This window comes from Canis aureus, chromosome 12 (genome assembly GCF_053574225.1).
Source record: "Canis aureus isolate CA01 chromosome 12, VMU_Caureus_v.1.0, whole genome shotgun sequence".
Lineage (NCBI taxonomy): Eukaryota > Metazoa > Chordata > Mammalia > Carnivora > Canidae > Canis > Canis aureus.
In genome coordinates this window covers 33,510,247-33,529,253 of record NC_135622.1, presented here as the reverse complement: position 1 = coordinate 33,529,253, position 19,007 = coordinate 33,510,247, and the positions used below count along the sequence as shown (strand labels likewise).

General features: G+C 35.7%; 1 protein-coding gene across 6 annotated transcripts in view; it reads right to left on the bottom strand.

The window, feature by feature from the left end:
* Nucleotides 1–19,007, bottom strand: part of MAP4K3 (mitogen-activated protein kinase kinase kinase kinase 3) — a 187,513-nt gene that overhangs the window by 113,086 nt on the left and 55,420 nt on the right. For all 6 annotated transcript variants that reach the window (XR_013349392.1, XM_077843521.1, XM_077843522.1 and 3 more), the window contains exon 2: nt 5,952–6,009. Coding sequence is in view for 4 of the 6 variants with exons in the window: in XM_077843521.1 (XP_077699647.1) it covers nt 5,952–6,009 (58 nt within the window). In the remaining 2 variants the exon portion in view is untranslated. The remainder of the gene's footprint in view (nt 1–5,951; nt 6,010–19,007) is intronic.

Below are 19,007 nucleotides of genomic sequence, written 5' to 3'. Positions count from 1 at the left end.
TGTCTATCTCTTAAAGTAGCCTAGTAACAAGGACCCTTCAGCAGCAATAACTACACCTAGAATCCAAAACAAAGGCTTAAGAACTCTTTTAGATTAAAGAAACTCAAGAGACCTGGCAACTGAATGCAACACATGATCTTGGATTTTCTTTTGACTTCAAGGGATATTACTGGGACAACTGACAAAATCTGAGTAAGGTCTGTGGGTTAAATAATAGCATTGTAACAGCATTAATTTTCTGATTTTGAGAATTGTACTTTTATATAAGACAAAAACATTTCATTGTTAAAGGAAATACACACTATAAAGTATTCAGGGGAAGATGGTATCTTTTAATATAGGAAAGAATAAAGTAAAAATAATTCAGTACTGAGAAATCTGGGTGAAATACTAAAATTCTTTGTACTATTCTCTTAACTTTTCTCTAAAGTCTACAATTTAAAAATATAAAAACTTAAATTTTAGTTAAAAGTTTAAAATAAATGACCATGGGTTTTATAGTAGAGAGGCAAACTTTCAAAGAGCATTGCTGGAGAACCAGAAATTATTCTAAACATTCCATGAAGTATCTGTAAGGCAATACACATAATAACATAGGCTCTAGAAAAAACATAAACCTGGATTTGAGTTTGCTCCAATGTTACACAGTCCTAAGGTAAATTATTTCATCTTTCTCTGCCTCTATTCTACATCTGTGAGGTGAGGATGATAATATCATACCTACTGCAAGGTGTTACTGTGAGGACTGAAACAATGCATATGAAGAGTAAGTACAGAGTTTGGCATGCAGCCCTAAGCAAATGTTCAAAAAGTGGCTGCTGTGACTTTTATCACTATTATTGTTTTTGTTATGTGGATATGTGAATTTCAGGAAAAAAATTCCATCATCTGGAAAAACACTAATAAAGTGAATTCCTGTTAAACCAAGTTCTGTACATTATCATTTCCTAGATTTCTAGCCCACTTGAATTATGCTGCCAATTTCTCCCCTGTACCTCCTCTGACATAGAAAATAGAAAATAAACCCAATATGATAGTTGTTTTCCCCGCCAGCATTTCAGAGCTTATCAATGCTACTTACATAGACAACACAGATTTAATTTTAAGACTATATATATATATATAAAATGAAGATCTAGATCAAACATATAAAAAGGATCAATGTGAAACAAAGAAAAACAAAGACAAACCAAAAGAAAAAGACTCTTACCTGTAAAAAACAAACTGATGGTTATCAGAGTGGAGGTGGATGGGGGATGGGTGAAAGAGGTTAAGGGGATTAAAAGTATACTTATTATGATAAGCAGTGGGTGATGTACAGAATTGCTGAATCACTATATGGTACATCTGAAATTAATATAACACTGTATATTATAATATGCTGAAATTAAAATTTAAAAGAAGAACTAATTGATTTATCCTAAGATTGTCTTGATTTTATCTCACAAATAATAAAAGCTTCTCTCCATTTTTTCCAGAAACTAGGATGGGCAGCCTACAAAAGGCTAAAAAGTTACCTTGTTCCACAGAGTATAAGAACTCTAGTAATTGAACTCATAAGTATTTTTCTTTTACATAAAAAACAGGTTTTATGGCTGACAAATTACTCACTGCACTGATCACCAGTTTGGACCACCTCTCTGAGGACCTGGAGACACCCTGGGGATCTGTGTCCACTCACATGCATCCTTATCTATCCTTTGCAATGCTTGTTCCGTGGTTCAGTGGTAGGCAAGCATATTAAGCTGATCTCAGCAGTATATCCTTGGCAATCTTTGAACTCCAACCAGCCCTTGGCTGTCTATATAATCGTGTGTGCCATATGTAATGTCTGTATATAGACATTACATTCTCCTGTATGAAAAAGGAGAAAACCACCAAAAGTGGACCGTGTTCATATAACAGGTGGTAGAACCATGATGTTTAGTTTCCTCTTTTTGTTTAATTGTATTTTTGTTACTTTTACTATAATAATCAAACATAGTCTTTGCAATTTAAGTTTACATATGTTATAAACTATTATTATATGTTAACTAACTGGAATTCAAATAAAAACTTTCAAAAGTTATAGTCTGTTGGTTATCAAAGGATTACTGAGAAAACCAAATATAAATTAAAGCTACATGGAGGTGCCTGGCTGGCTCAGTCAGTGGAGCATGCGACTCTTGATCTTGAGGTCATGAGTTTGAGCCCCACATTGGGTGTAGAGATTACTTAAGATAAAATAAACTTTTTTTTTTTAAAGAAACAAACTCATTAAAAATAAAATAAAATAAATTAAAGCCACATGAGTAAGACTGGAAGTCCCAGTGATGTACACAAACTAAATTCACATTCAAATAAAGAATTTTGTCCATATGTCTGAATTAGTTTTCATTTAGCTTCAGGTTCAAATCAGGTAGAGAAAAGAAAGGAAGAAAGGGAAAGGGAAGAAAGAAAAGAAAGAAAAGAAAGAAAGAAAAAAGAGAAAAGAAAGAGAAGGAAGGAAGGAAAGAAAAAGAGAAAGAGAAAGAAAAAGAAAGAGAAAGAGAAAGAAAGAAAAGAAAAAGAAATGATAGAAAATAACAAACTTTGGATGCAAAATCTTCATTATGTTACACTGAAGTATTTCAGATTTGATTTTTGGTTTTCAAAAAGTTTGAGACTGGCCATGAGAATTCTAAGTTACAAAAATGTGAACATACCATCAAGAAGCTATCTCCCTCCACCACATTCCAAATCAAATCTGAATCTTATCAATCCTATGAGGCTAACTACCAATTCACAGAACATATTAAATGACACCATAAGGAGGCAATGAGCAAAACCCAAACTGAGAGAATAATTCTACACAACAAATAAACAAGTTTCTTCAACAAAAAAACTTCAAGGAAAAAGAAGAGATTTTTAAAAAAGAAGAGATAAAGAAGGAACCTATGAATATAAAAGAAATTTGATACACATCAACTAACTGCAGTATGTGGAACTTATTTTATGGTGAGGAAGCTATTATTAATATTGTTAAGACATAGCAATGGCATTGTGGTCATATATTTTTATCACTTTGTTAATGCATATTTTAAAATCATGTAATTCATCCATATCAAGTATACAATTCAACAGGGTTTTTTTTTAGTAATTTACCAACTTGTGCAACCATCACTGTAAACCAGTTTTAGAATATAATCCCAATAAGATCCCTCATGTCTATTAACTGTTAATCACACCACCCCACACACATACCAGTCCATTAGTCCACTTTCTGACTCTTCAGATTTGCCTCTTCTGAACATCTCACACAAACAGAATCATACAATATGTAGTCTCTCGAGTCTGGCTCCTCTCACACAGCACATTTTTAGTTCATTTATGTCATTGCAAACATCAACAATTTGTTTCTTTTTATTGCTGAATAATATTCCATTGTATGCACATATTTTGTCTTTTCATTTACCAGTTGATAGGCAGTCGTTTCCATCTTCAGACTATTATGAATAATGCTACTATGAACTTGTGTGTGAAAGCTATGCACGCAGATGCACAAGAGTGGAACTGCTGGGTCACTATGGCAAATTAATGTTTAACTTTGTAAGACACTGCCATAATGCCAAACATTTTTCCAAAGTAGATGGACCATTTTATGTTCCTGTAAGAGTTCCTGTTTTGGTTATACTTTGGGTTCTTATCCTTTAGCCATATATGATGGAAGATTAAGGGCTAAAATGATATGACATTTGGGATCTGATTCAAAATTACAAGTGAGGGAAGGAAGGTAGTGTATAAAGATCAAACAAAATTGGTCATATTTTGAAAATTATAATACTGTTAGTAGTAATAATAGCTACTTACTACAGTTCGTACTTTGTTCCAGGCACTATTTTAAGTGCTTTAGATATATCAGCTCATTTAATCCCTACAACAACCTTAAGAGGAAGCTACTATTATTATTTCCATTTTAGAGATCAGGAAAGAGAGAACCAGAAAGCTTACGCAATGTGGTCAAGCCAGGACTACAATCAAAGTAGCCTGGGTTTAGATCTGTGCTCTTTACCACCAGGCCATATACTTCAAGCTGACCAATGAGTGATATGTCAAATTAAGGCAACAAAATTAAATGCTAAGATTCAGGTAGTTTCTATGAAGATCTAAGCAGGGAATGTAATAATAACTAAATTTAAGGGTATCTAATAGCACATATATGATGCTATTGTTATCTCTGAACAGTAGAATACGATTTTTCTTTTTTAATTGTATTTTCTACTTTTAAAATAATAGTATATGCATGACAATGTTCAAGATTAACATCATAACAATACAAACATCCCATCAGTCAGAAAACAAATGACTTGATGAACAATAAGATTTTTCAAATTCCTCATTTTTTAAAGAAAATATTAAGAGTTACTGAATGAGTACTATGAACCAGACAGTAAGTTTAGTGCTATGGACACAAACTAGATTAAAGCCTAGAAACAAAGAAAGGCTATTCTAGGATGATAATACAGCTGTGGTAAGTGCTATAAGGAAGCTATTTCTGCAGAGGAGTCCCCTTACTCAGACGAGGAACAGGAAGACCTGAAGGAGAAGGCACTAAGCTGACTGAAGGAATGACATATGTATAACTACTTCGAATCAGAGATGATTTCATCAAATAACATAGCCATATCTTAAGGATTACAAATGAAGACTATGCTTCAAATGCCAAATCTTCCTTTTTTTTTTTTTACCTCAGACTTCACCAACTTCAAATATCCCCTAAAACATAGGAGATTCAAAGAAAAACTTGTCTTCTACGTTAAAGTGTTAATTAAAGTATACAAAATTTGTAAGTATGTGTAACTAAGAAAGTATTTTTTTATTCATTATATTTGAGTGTGATCTGATCACAGTCTGTCAACACATCCTGAAGTTTCATCTTAATGGCACTTCTAAAAAGTTTATTGATGATCTAAATCAGAAGCGTGCAAACTATGGCTGTAGGTGGCCTGGTTTGTTAAGAATGGTGTTTCCTTTTAGAGGGAGAAGGGGGGTGGTGGAGATATGTATACAGAGACCACATGTGGTCCACAGAGCCTAAATTATTTTACTGTCTAGACTTTTCAGAAAAAAACTGCACACTTTCAAAACAAAACAAAACTACCAAATGGGTTTATACTCACACCAAGGATAAAACCTGTTTTACCAAATTCCTGTATTATCAGTTTGGAGTGGAGGGAGCCATCAGAAAGGCACTACCATCACTATGGAACTCAGCCTAGACACTAGCACAATTGCTTGCTTATAGTGGCAAAGAGAAAAAGAGAGAAAGGACTTTTAAGAGAGAATAAACAAGACTGTATTGATCAGAAAGACAGGAGTTCTGCAAGAGGTGGGGGATTTCAGAAAGAAAATACAGTTTCTGCAAGAGGTGGGGGATTTCAGAGAGAAAATACAGTTGAAACAGAAAAAAAAATACAGTCATTCTAGGGGCTCCACAATAAGCCGCTCACGTTGGAAGGTAACTACTATAGCAGTATTAAGGACCCATAAAATGTGAGGGCTAGAGCGACTGAGAAAACTTAGGCTCAGAAAAGTTACCTGGCCAAGTTACAGAGCAAGAGCACAAAGTACTGGGCTCCCAGCACCCCAGTCTCAGTTCAGTGCTTTCCCCTGCATCACACTGACCTCTCACTGCAGTACAGGGTTAACCTGGAAAAACATCACTCCAGACTGGTGGCAGATTAGCTCAACTAAGTTCAGAAGAAACAAGGTCGCTCCAGAAGTTCACCTCCCTTCCCCAATTATGAGTGATTTTTCAAGAAAGAATTGAACCAGCTGTCTACAGGTCTCAAAGAGGAGGAAAGAGTAGACCACACTTCTCTTTCCCAGAAGATGTTAGGAACAATCAGAGAATGCTGATCAAACATCATTTAAATCAGCCTTAAAGTCATCCAATGGCTTACAGCAATAAGAAACATCAAATTTCAATTTACCTGGTTCCAATTTTATTACTTTAATTGCTGCCAATTCACCAGTGTTTACATTCCGTGCCTAAAAGAGAAGAAAAGATAACTGTGAAAAAAAGCTTTCATAAAAAATTTTATGAAATATTTTAGTTTACTGTTTATTTTCAGTTATATAGAAATATTTTAATTAATTAATTTATTTATTTATTCATGATAGAGAGAGAGGCAGAGAGAGAAGCAGGCTCCATGCCGGGAGTCTGACGTGAGACCTGATCCCAGGACTCCAGGACCGCCCCCTGGGCCAAAGGCAGGCGCCAAACGGCTGAGCCACCCAGGGATCCCCTAGAAATATTTTTAAAGCAAGAACTGCCAAAGGTATTTACATTTACAAAATAGTTTCTTCACAATGAATATCAACATTAATTCAAATGTAAATTTAATTATGGTGATAATAAATGAACAGACACAAAGATTTCTTGTGTATGTTAGCATTGTTCTAAGTGTTTGAGTAATTCATTTATCCCCCACAACAACCTTTTTTTTTTTAGATTTTATTTATTTATTCATGAACGACACAGAGAGGAAGGCATAGACATAGGCAGAAGGAGAAGCAGGCTCCATGCAGGGAGCCTGACGCGGGACTCAATCCCAGGTCTCCAGGATCACATCCTGGACTGAAGGCGGCGCTAAACTGGTGAGCCACCCAGGCTGCCCCCACAACAATCTTATAAGGGAAGTACTAATATACATCCACGTTGCAGATGAGGAAACTGAAGCACAGAGAAGTTAAAGAATTTACTGAGGCCATACTGTGAGTAAGCGACAGTAGTAAGATTCCAATCCAAGAAGTCTGACTTCAGAGTCTGAGCTTTTAAGCATTATACTCTACTGTCATCCTCTCAAAACTGTTAAAATTTTGAATTAATTAACTAGCCTTAAACTTTTAAACTTATTTTTTTTTTAATATTTTATTCATTTGAGACAGGGGGGGGGGGCAGAGACACAGGCAGAGGGAGAAGCAGGCTCCATGCAGGGAGCCTGATGCGGGACTTGATCCCAGGTCTCCAGGACCACGCCCTGGGCTGAAGGTGGCACCAAACCGCTAAGCCACCGGGGCTGCCCAAACTTTTAAACTTAAAAATCTTAGAATATGGGGCGCCTGAGTGGCACAGTCAGTTAAGCGTCTGTCTTCCACTCAGGTCCTGATCCCAGCAACCTGGGATCCATCATCATCTATCCTCAGGCTCCCTGCTCAGTGGGGAGTCTGCTTCTCTCTCTCTCCCTCTCCTTGTGTTCTCTCACTCTCAATAAATAAGTAAAATCTTAAATCTTAACAAAAAAACTTAGAATATGAAAAGCTAATATAGTTATATAAGTACATAATGATAATGTAACTACAAAAACAGCCCCCTCCTGCATGTTTGAACACAACTAATGGTACAATCAATTAAGTGCAGTTTCAGTACAAATCAAATATATTTTTATAAGCCACATATTAAAAATAAAAATTATTTTAAAAACCAGTCCAAGAGCACCTGCTTGGAGTGAGTTAAGTGTCTGACTTAGGTTCATCAGGCTTCGTGCTCAGCAGGGAGTCTTTTTCCCTCTCCTTTCCCCCCTCCTCTGTGTGCATAGGCGCATAAATTCTCTAATAGATAAATAATATCTGGGGTGCTTGAGTGGCTCAGTCAGTTAAGCATCTGCCTTGAGCTCAGGGTCCTGGGATCAAGCTCCATCGGGCTCTCTGCTCACTCTCCCTCGGTGCACTCTCTCTCAAAGTAAAAATAAAATCTTTAAAACAAAAGATAAATAAAGTCTTAAAAAAATCAATCCATAATATTAGGTTGCTGGTATTTACAACTGTAATTATGTATAAATAAGCAGAAATGGTCTTTTCAATTTCTATGAAAATAGCAATTCTTTGTCAACTTAAAATGTTTTACAATTGGATCATAACTTTCAAAATATTTCAAACTGCTTATAACTGTTACATAATACTTAAACTAACTGAAACTTAATTTCATAACAACCAATGAAGATCAATATACACAACTCCTTGATCACAAAAAGATACATTCCTGAGCAAAATTACTTAGTTGCAAAACTCTTTTTTTTTTTAAAGATTTTATTTTTAAGTAATCTCTACAGCCAAAGTGGAGCTTGAACTCACAAACCCAAGATCAAGAGTTGCACATTTCACTGACTGAGGCAGCCAGGCACCCCACAAAACTCTTATGAATGTAATGATGAAGATCATGGAATCACCCACAAGAAATGACAACAGCATTAACAGTGGAATCCTTCTAAGAATACTGGAGCATTAAAAGTGTCAGACAAGAATCTAGGAAGGCAGATATGGGGACACAGCCATTGCTGCGATATAAAATTTAACCTTTTAACTCAAAGAAGAAACAAGGGTATTAAAAGTTCTCTATCATATCAAAGTACCTGCCTGGCTCAGTCAGAAGGGCATGCGACTCTTAAATCTTGGGATCAAGTTCCAGCCCCACATCGGATGCAGAGATTACCTAAATATATATACATATTTTTAAAGATTTCCCCATAATAATTAAGAAAAAATTTTAAATTCAATTGGCAGAGAAAATTCATTCCTCCTGAAAAAAATCCCCATAACCAACGAACATTTATCATGGCCAACTATTATTGGCAGTACAAAACAGATTTGAAGTTATTTCAAACTAAACCTGATTTCTGTTAAATGAGATAGACATTTCAAATACAATGCCAGGTAGGTGTGCATTCCCTTTCCTAGGATGAGATTGTGTGTGTGTGTATGTATGTGTACATGCACACATACATACACACATATATACACACATATGATGAAATAGAAATAAAACCAGAATATTGTTCTAGGAGCATTTTCTAAAGGAAGGGGGTATAGTGTGCCTGTAAAATATTCAGGTATATCACTAAGACTCATAAATCTCCTCAAACACTATCACAACTACTTGCCTCTCCTCACACTTCATGAACTTTTCCTGTGAGGCTCCTAGATACTCTGTTCTCTAATACCCACCTTTTTTAGTACTTATCCAAATAAAATAAGACAAGATGCTACTCTACCCAATACTCAATTCTCCATTTAAAAAATCGTGCCATGGTTTTGTCTTCTGTTTATTGAAAATAAATTCAGAGTATGGGTGATTCCATTATATAAAAGCAGAGATTATATGAGCTCATAGAAAGCCAGGATGATTTTTTTATATCTGAAATTTAGTCCGTAACTGACCACAAGAGGGCACTACTGACAACACAAGTTATACAGTGTCCAAAATGGCTACTGTACACAATGTATTACTCTTCTAAAAATAGATTTACTAAGTTAACACCAGCACATATTCATCAGAAAAACTATGACAGTGAACAACTTATCAGTAGCACTTATCAGACTAAAGTCAGTTATTTACAATACGCTTGGACTCAAATATAATTTTTCAAAATGTAAATCAGTCCAGAAATTTCTTAAGGGTAACAAAAGAGTTTTTAAAATTATGATTCTTTAGAATGAAAAAACCAAAACAGCCAAAGGATTACTGCTCTTTTTTACCTCCTGAAAATCTTCCAATATGTAACTTATTTGACAGAATTAAGGTAACTCACACAAAGGGAAGAAAAATAACAAAAACCCCATGCAAGTTGAATAACAAAAACCCCAAGCAAGTTCTGAGCTTTTCTGCATCAAAATCCAGATGTTTATTAATGAAAAGTCTTATACACTTTTTAAGATTTTGCTTTTTATTCAGAGAGAGATCAGGGAAGGGGAAGAGGCAGAGGAAGAAGAAGAGAGAATTTCCATGAGGCTCCATTACCCTGAGAGGTCACGACCTGAGCTGAAATCAGAGTCAGATGTTTAACTAAATGAGCCATCCAGGAGCCCCTAAAGAAAAGTCTTTAAAGCATTATAATTCATCAAGAATCTTGGTATTCTGGTTAAATCATATTTTGTCATCTCTAAATTTACAATGGCCAAGATCACTCACTGAGATTAATATAAAAATTAATAGTATATCTCCTATACTCTGGAACTACTATTCTTTTAGCAATCACCAAGACTGATTTATTAGGAAGAAAATGAGAACAAGGTAAATAATGTAAAATACCACCGTGTATAAAGTTTAAAAAAATTTTTAAGATTTATTTATTTGGGGGACGCCTGGGTGGCTCAGCAGTTGAGCACCTGCCTTCTGCCCAGGGCGTGATCCTGGAGTCCTGGGATCAAGTACCACGTTGGGGTCCTGCATGGAGCCTGCTTCTCCCTCTCCCTGTGTCTCTGCCTCTGCCTCTCTCTCTCTCTCTCTGTCGTGAATAAATAAAATCTTTTAAAAATGAATAAAATATTTTTGAAATTCAGTATCAATAACATAATATTCTCAGACTTGCTCAGGACAGAAAACTGAGGATAAATACTCTAAACATCTAGACCTAGAAGGCTTCTGTGACCTCAATGCTATGACCATCATTTGTTATTTGCTCTGAAAATGATATTCAGATCATGTCATTCTTGAAAACTCTTCAGGAATACATAACTGCTTTAAAGACAAAATTCCTATTTCTTGTCTGAGAATTTAAATTTTTACTAAATATAGCACTTTTTGTAACAGCTTTTATTGAGATATAATTCACATCCCATAAAATTTTCCCGTTCAGCACACACAATTCAGTGGTTTTAGTATATTCAGTTACATAGCCATAACTACTGTCTAACTTTGGAACATTTCATCACCCCAAAAAGAAACCCCAGACTCGTCAGTTAGCAGTCACTCCCTGATCCTCCCCCTCCTAGTCTCTGAGAGCTACTAGTCTACTTTCTACCTCTATCGATTTGACTATTCTGGATATTTCATATAAGCAGATCATATAAAATGTGGGCCTTTGTGATGGGCTTCCTTCACTGAGCAGAACATTTTCAGATTCATCCATGCTGCAGCAATGTACCAGTCTGTACTTCACTCCTTTTGTTATTGAATAATCCTCAACTGTATGGAAATATCACATTTTGTTTATCTATTTATCAGCTGAAGGATATTTAGGTTGTTTCCACTTTTCAGCTATTATGAATAATGCCTCTAATGAACATTAGAACACACTTTTTAAAAAAGATTTAAGAGAGAGAAAGAGAGCATGAATAGGGGGTGGGAAGAGGGAGAAGCAGGCTCCCCGCCAAGCAGAGAGCCACATAGGGCTTGATCCAGCATCCTGGGATCACGACCTGAGCCAAAGGGAGATGCTTAACTGACTGAGCCACCCAGGCACCCTCAGTGTCACATTTTTGCTTTCATTTCTCTTGGGTACAGACAGACCTAAGAGTAGAAGTGATGAGTCACATGGTAACTCTGTTTGGCTCTTTGAAGAACTGTTAAATTTTTCTCAAAGTGGTTGCACCATTTTATATGATGACCAGCAATATATGAAGATTCCAATTTCTCTGCATCTTTGCCAATGTCTGTTGTTATGGTTTTTATTTTAGCTGTCCTAGTGGGTGTGAAGTAGTATCTCATCATAGTCTGACTTGCACTTCACTAATGACTAATGATGTTGAAGAATGTTTTTTCATATGCTTATTGGTCATTTAAATATTTTCTTTGGAAAAATGTCATATTCACCTCTGCCCATTTCTGTGTTGTCTTTTAACTGTTGACTTAGAAGAATTACTTATAGATCCTGATATAAGTCTCTTATCAGTTACATGATTTGCAAATATTTAATCCTATCCTGTGGATTGTCTTCATTTTCTTGATGGCATTCTTTGAAGCACAAAAGTTTTAAATTTTAATCAAATACGATTTGTCTATTTTTTGTTGCTTTGCTTTTGGTATCATAGCTTAGAAACCAATGCCTAATCCAAGGTCACAAAGATTTTTTTTTTTTCCCTACATTTTCTTCTAAGTGTTCACTTGCCCCAACTCCTTCCTCCTGGGCCTAACTGCCACATAATTCTTTAAAGCACAGCTTAGGTTATTATCACTTCCCAGGAGCCCTTTTCCCTATTGCCTCTCTGGCTTAGGCATCCACATCCACACACACACACACACACACACACACACACACACACTCCCAAATGGGAGTAGGCCTGTCAGGAAAGTCCTGCAGATCTGGAATTAGTCTGTTTGGAGGGGTTCTTACAAACTATTATGATTCAAAGCTGTCCCAGAAGTCAGTTCGGTTCAGTCAGACTTTTAAAAGCCATTCATATTAGAACTAATTTGAGAAAGGATTTTTCTGAGATGATTTCATGCTGACTACTATGTTATCCCCAACTATTAGAAAAGAATCCTTGAGTGTGAGTAAACAATATAATCAAGAAACAATCATTAAGAGGCAAAAAGTGTACTACCGTATGATTAAGTAGCTAGACAGTCATTACCAATAAAATAATCTATTGACTATGTACCAAGCACCCCCAGGTACTCAAAGCTTATTCCTTAGAAGAGTCTGTCCAATATTAATATGAAGAAAGGTTCAGAAATGGGAGTGAAGATATATGAAGTTTAGTCCTGGTCCTGCCAGTAACTAGCAATGGGATCTGAGCAAGTAATTTCCTTTCTGTCTTCTTCCAAACTCCTTCCCCCAGTTTAAAAACAAGTGAAAAAAGACTTTTTCTAATGTTCCTTCTAATTCTAAAAGTCAATGTTTATATCAAATAATGTAAGTCTAACAGATTCCAAATATTAAACCAGCTGGCTAGTTACATAAGAATCATATTAGGGGAAAAAAAAAAGAATATTAGGAATTTAAAAACAAACCAGTAACAAAAAAATACCATCACTAATTTTTAATCAACAGATTTAAGACAGGAACCATTAATCTGTATTTAAAGCTACTGATTTACTTCTGAAGTTCTGCCAGGTTTGGGGACTTGGTGTGAGACACTGTGCCATCTGAATTTTATAAAATATAAATACCAACTTCTAAGTCTAAAAACAGTGTTATAGGGATGGCTTTATGAAAGAGATTACCATTTAAGCAGAGGTTTGCAAAATGGGCTGGATTGCAACAAACACACAGAAGAGTGATGGGAAAGAGGGCAGAGAAAGAAAAGCATGAGCAAAGGCACAGGGACAAAAAACACAGGCTATTTTGAGTGCATATGGCGAGCCAAGCCTCAGAGTACCTCCCATATAAATAATCCCTTTCAGAGGTAAATGGCTAACCCACAGCCCCTGCTGAAGTAATAGTTTTGACTGCTTTTCCAGCTACTTGAACTGGGTGTGAGTCTACCACAAGGGCAACTAAATGTACAGGAAGACTGATAGAGTAACCTCCGTCCCTGGTTTGCTTAGGGACACTCCTAGTTTATGCCTACTGTCCTAGCAGAATTCTCAATAATGCCCACTTTCATTCTCAAAATTAAGTTTTTATTTAATTTGGATGATAAAGTATAAAGTCACTCCACCAGTAAACCCTGAGCTGACATGAAGAAAAGATATAGGCCAGATTCTCTAAAATAGAGGTAAAAAAACATGACCATTAAAAAAAAAATTTCAGTATAGTTAACATACATATAGTTACATTAGTTTCAAGTGTACAATATAGTGATTCAACAATTCTATACACCATTCAGTGCTTATCATGATTAAGTATACTCCTAATTCCCTTCATCTACTTCACCCACCCGCCTCCCACATCTCTACTCCAGTAACCATCCATTTGTCAGAAATTGATCTGTTTTTATAAGTAAAATTTTACTGGAACACAGCCATGTTTATTTAAGTATTGTCTATGGCGGGCAGCCCGGGTGGCTCGGCGGTTTAGCGCCGCCTTCAGCCCGGGGTGTGATCCCGGAGATCGGGGATCGAGTCCCACGTCAGGGTCCCTGCATGGGCCCTGCTTCTCCCTCTGCCTGTGTCTCTGCCCCCCCCACCCCTTTCTCTCTGTCTCTCATGAATAAATAAATAAAATCTTTAAAATTAGAAAAAAAAGTATTGTCTATGGCTGGTTTCACAATACAATGGTAGAGCTGAATAGTTGAGATGGAGACCATATGAAGTATCTGAAGTACATACTATTTGGCTCTTTGGAGGAAAAATTGGTGGACTCCCCCACTCTAAAACAGCACTGTCCAATAGAACTTTCTGCACTGATGGAAATGTTTTGTATCTGGATTGGACAATAGAGTGGCCCCATGCCACATGTAGTTGTCAATCAACTGAAAGCTAGAACTGAAGAATTGAATTTTATTTATGAATGCAATAAAATATTTAAATTGGGGAATTTTAATTTTTTTGAGATATAACTACATTTAAAATTTATGTTTTAGGTGTACAAAATAACTTGATAGATGTACGTACTACAAAACAATTACCACAATAAGTTTAGTTAACATCTATGACTACACATACTTAAAAATTTTTTCCTTGTGATGAGAACTTTTAAGATCCATTCCCCACCCCACCCCAAAAAATAAAATCCATTCTCTCTGCATCTTTCAAATATACAATATAGTATTGTTATAATTGTAGTCACCATGCTGTACATTAATTACATCCTCAGGATTTATTTAGCTTATAACTGAAAAAAAATCAACTTTAAAAAATATAGTTCTAGTAGTTTTAACACAGGTATAGATTTGTGTAACCACCATCACCAGTCAGAAGCAGAAAAGTTCCATTACTGCAAAAACTCCCTTGGGAGTTACATGCTTGCCTCACCTAACTCCTGGCAACCACCGACTGGATATTTGCCGCTATAATTTTGTCTTTTCAAGAATTTCATATAAATTAAATCATTCATTATGTAACTTTTAGAGATGTCTTCTTTCACCAAGTGGCTGCATTTACCTTTAGTTTTGTTCCTTCTCATTGTTGAGTAGTATTCTATTGTATGAATCACTGTTTATCCACTACCAGTGGAAGCATATACTAGCTGCTTTTAGTTTTTGCCAAATATGAATCAAGCTGCTATGAACACACAAGCACAGGTTACAAAAATACCCAGAAGTGAAACTCAGTTTTATGGTGGGTATGTGTTTTACTTTGTAAAAACAACAAAAACTACCAAACTCTTTGTATAGTAGCTGTCCCACTGTTCATTTCCAGCAGCAATGTATGACAGTCCCAGTTGTTCTATATCCTTGCCAGTAATTGGTACTGTACTTTCAATTTTGTCATTCTAACAAGTGTGTAAGAGTATCTTGTGGTGGTTTTAGTTTGCAATTCCTTAATGGCTAATGATGTTGAACATCTATTCAGATACTCATTTGCTATCCTTTGGCAAAGTGTGTTCTAGTCTTTTTTCTACGTTTTAATTGGGATGTTTACTTTCTTATTGTTGAATTTTGAGAGTTCTTTACATATTCCAGATACAAGTTATCAGGTATGTAATTTGCAAATACATTTTTTCACACTCTATAGCTTGTCTTTTCATTTAATTAATAGTGTCATTCCCAGAGTGTTATGGACTGAATTGTGTGCACTCATTCATAAAATTCATATAACCGCCCCCCACACACACACACAGAGTACCTTAGAATGTAACTGTATTTGGAGACAGGCTAAAGAAGTAATTAAGGTTAAATGGAGTCATATGGTGGGGGAGGGGGGGACAGGGGGCCTCTAATCCAGTAGGGCTAGTATTATTATAAGAAAAGAAAGGAATCCACAGATGTGCACACACAGAGAAAAGGCCATGTGAGAACACAATAGGAGGCAGCCACCTGCAATCCATGGAGAGAACTTCAGGAGAAACCAACTCTAGCAACACCTTGATCTTGAACTTCTAGTTTCCAGAACTGTGAGAAAATAAAATTTCAATTGTTTAAGACGCCCAGTCTGGTATTTTGTTATGGCAGTCCTAGCAAACTAATACATAGAGCAAAAATTTATACTTAAAGTCCAATTTATCAACTTTTCTTTTATGGATTATGCTTTGGTGTCAAGTCCAAAACCTTTCTACTTAATCCCAAATCAAAGATTTTTCTTTCTTCTTAAAAAACAAGTTTTACATTTAGATTCATGATATATTTTTATTTAATTTTTAAGGTGGGGGACTTAGGTTGAGAATTTCGTTATTTGTTTTTGCATGAATATGTCCAACTGTTCTAATACTATTTGTTGAAAAGACTATCCTTCCTGCATTGAATTGCCTTTCACCTCTGTCAAAATCAGCTGGCTATACCTGTGTGGGTTTGTGGATGCTATATGGATCCACTGATCTTATATCTATCTCTTACTAATAATGTTACACAGTCTTGATTACTGTAGCTTTACAGGAAGTCTTAAAAATAAATTACTATAATTCCTCCAACTTTTTCTTTTTCGAAGTGCTTTAGGTATTCCATTCTAGGTCTTTAACCTTTCCCTATAAATTTTAGAATCAACTTGTCTATATTTATTTTTTTAAAATACTGCTGGGATTCTGTTTGGAATTGCATTAAGTCAATATCAATTTGGGGAGAACTGACATCTTTACTATGTAGAGTCTTCCTATCCATGAACACTAACCTCTAGGTTTTCTCCAGTATCTTTCATCAATGTTTTACGGTTAACACATACAGATCCAACACATTATTTTAACAGTCTTGTGTAGCTAGTGACCACTGTATTAGACATCACAGCTTTAAAAATTTTGAACTTGGAAATACTGAGAAACAGTACCACCATACAACGTAACTCGATGTGAAAACTATGCCATAAAATTGTGCTAGTGTCTTAGCAAGTAAGACCTTTGGCAAAGCGAAGATTTGAAGTAGTAGAAAAGATCAATAAGGAGACAGTTAAAAAAGAGCAGAGAACAGAATGAATGCACAGAACAAATTATAAGAGATCATGAGAAAGGAACAGATCTCCAAACTTGCCTTGAGTTCTTCGTAACATTCCATTTCCATTTCACATGTATCTTTACAACAGCCTCTTTTTTCTTGAATTACCTCAAATGGCTCTTTGTTTCCTGAAACCAAATGATTAAAGGTCTATATTTCTAGGGCTATATGATGTATTCTTTTTTCTTTAAAAGACTGTATTTATTTGAGAGAGAGAGAGCAGGAGTGGAGGGAAGGGTAGAAGTAGAGAGAGGGAGAAACAGACTCTCCACTGAGTGCAGAGCCTGATGCAGGACTCCATCCTAGGATGCTGAGACCTAAGCGGAAGTCACTTAACTGACTGAGCCACCCAGGTGCCCCATATGATGCTCATTTCAAAAAGGAAGAAAAACAGATGGAGACTATCATACTAACTTTTTTTTTTAATGCACTTAGCTAATGACTGAATATAATGGAAAATAATCTGTAAATGATAAAGGACAAACATATCAATAAATTAGACTTTAAAGTTTAATCTAGGATTCAAAATGGGCTTGTTCTCTATCATTAACACTTTTAAATGGCAGACTACAAATGTCAATTTAACTGATAACAGTGGCATTGAATTTGGGAAAACGCAAAGGTTCAAATAACTAAATTCCAACTTCCCACTTTAGAAACAACAGCAAGCAGTATCTCTAACCCAGTGGTGCTCCAACTCTAGTGTATATACAAATTACCCGAGCCTTTACTTTTGGAAATATGTTAGATGAGATATGAGAATCCCTCTATTACAAATACCTAGATATGGCAGATAAGATACAGCAAATATTCTTTTAAATGCATTGCTGGACTCACAAGAAATCCATAGGCAGCAAAAACAAAGACAAAACAGTAATTAATCAAATATACCTGTTGAGTGTATTTATTTAATAAAATCAGAGTGGTAAGCAAGAGCTAAAGCCATGATCTTAGCTTAAAGTTACAATCTAGAGATTTGAATTTTGACTTTTATTAGATGGAATGAAAGGTGGAATTAAGACCACTGCATAGAACTGGCAATGTCCTTGAAAGGCCACACTCCTCAGTGAATGTGTAGACCTGGGTGGGAGAGAATGTGTGTCCACTAACAAGGGCAGCAAATAAAAAAACTCTATGAATCAGGCCTTCACTGGAATGGGATCCACTGAAAATTATTGCAAGCCTATTCTCAGTTAAGTATAAATATATACTTCTTTCAAGGACCAGGAGATTCAAGCCAATAAATGAATTTAAGCTGTTTCTGGGTTGGGGGTTCTGAAAGGCATCTGTCAGGGAGAGAAGCAAATTCTCTGTGTGAAGCCAAACAGACCCTTCAACCCTATGTGATCCAAGGAGATTCCTAAATATTACTATTAGCCAAATATGGGATTAAAACAAAAAGAAACAAACCACCACAGCAGCAAAAGCTATAAAAAAAAAATTTAAATCTGCAAGATGTTCAAATTTTGGAATTAACAGATCATAATATATAAGATTACAATTAGGTATGCTTTAAACGTTTACAGAAATAAAAGTAAGTATGAAGTGTATAGGCCAGAAACAAGAGACAAACAAAAGTGACTTGGGAGACAGGAAAAAAATAACTTAATAGAATTTCGGGGGATATATATAGATGTGTATATATTCATTCCTTGAAATTAAAAATCTAGTTGGAGTAGATACAGAGAAAGAATTAGTAAACCAAATGACAGATCTGAATCAGTAAAGAAAAAAAGAAGATATGAAAGAGATGAGACATCTTAAGATCATCTTATCTCATAAAAGAGATTAACATATCAAATTACAACTTCATTAGGAAATAGGAAAAAAAAATTGGAGAAACAACAATATCTCAAGGGACACTGGCTGAAATTTTTCCAGAATGAACAGAAGACCTTGTATTCAGGAGACACCAAAAGTCTCAAGAAGAATAAATAAAAAAGTCTCAAGAAGAAAAATAAATGAAAAAGAAATTAAAATAAATACATAAATCATTTAAATAAATAAAAAAATAAGTACCATCCAGATACATCATATGAAACTGCAAAACGCCAAAGGCAAAGAGAGGCCTTTAAAACCAGAGAGAGGCACCTGGGTGGCTCATGGTTGAGCGGCTGCCTTCGCCTCAGGGCGTGCTCCTGGAGTCCTGCCTGCATCTGGCTCCCTGCAAGGAGCCTGCTACTCCCTCTGCCTATGTCTCTGCCTCTCTCTGTGTCTCATGAATGAATATTTTTAAAAACAAAAATAAAACCAGACAGAGGAGTTAGATTACTTACAAAGGAACAATTATACTTCTCAGAGAA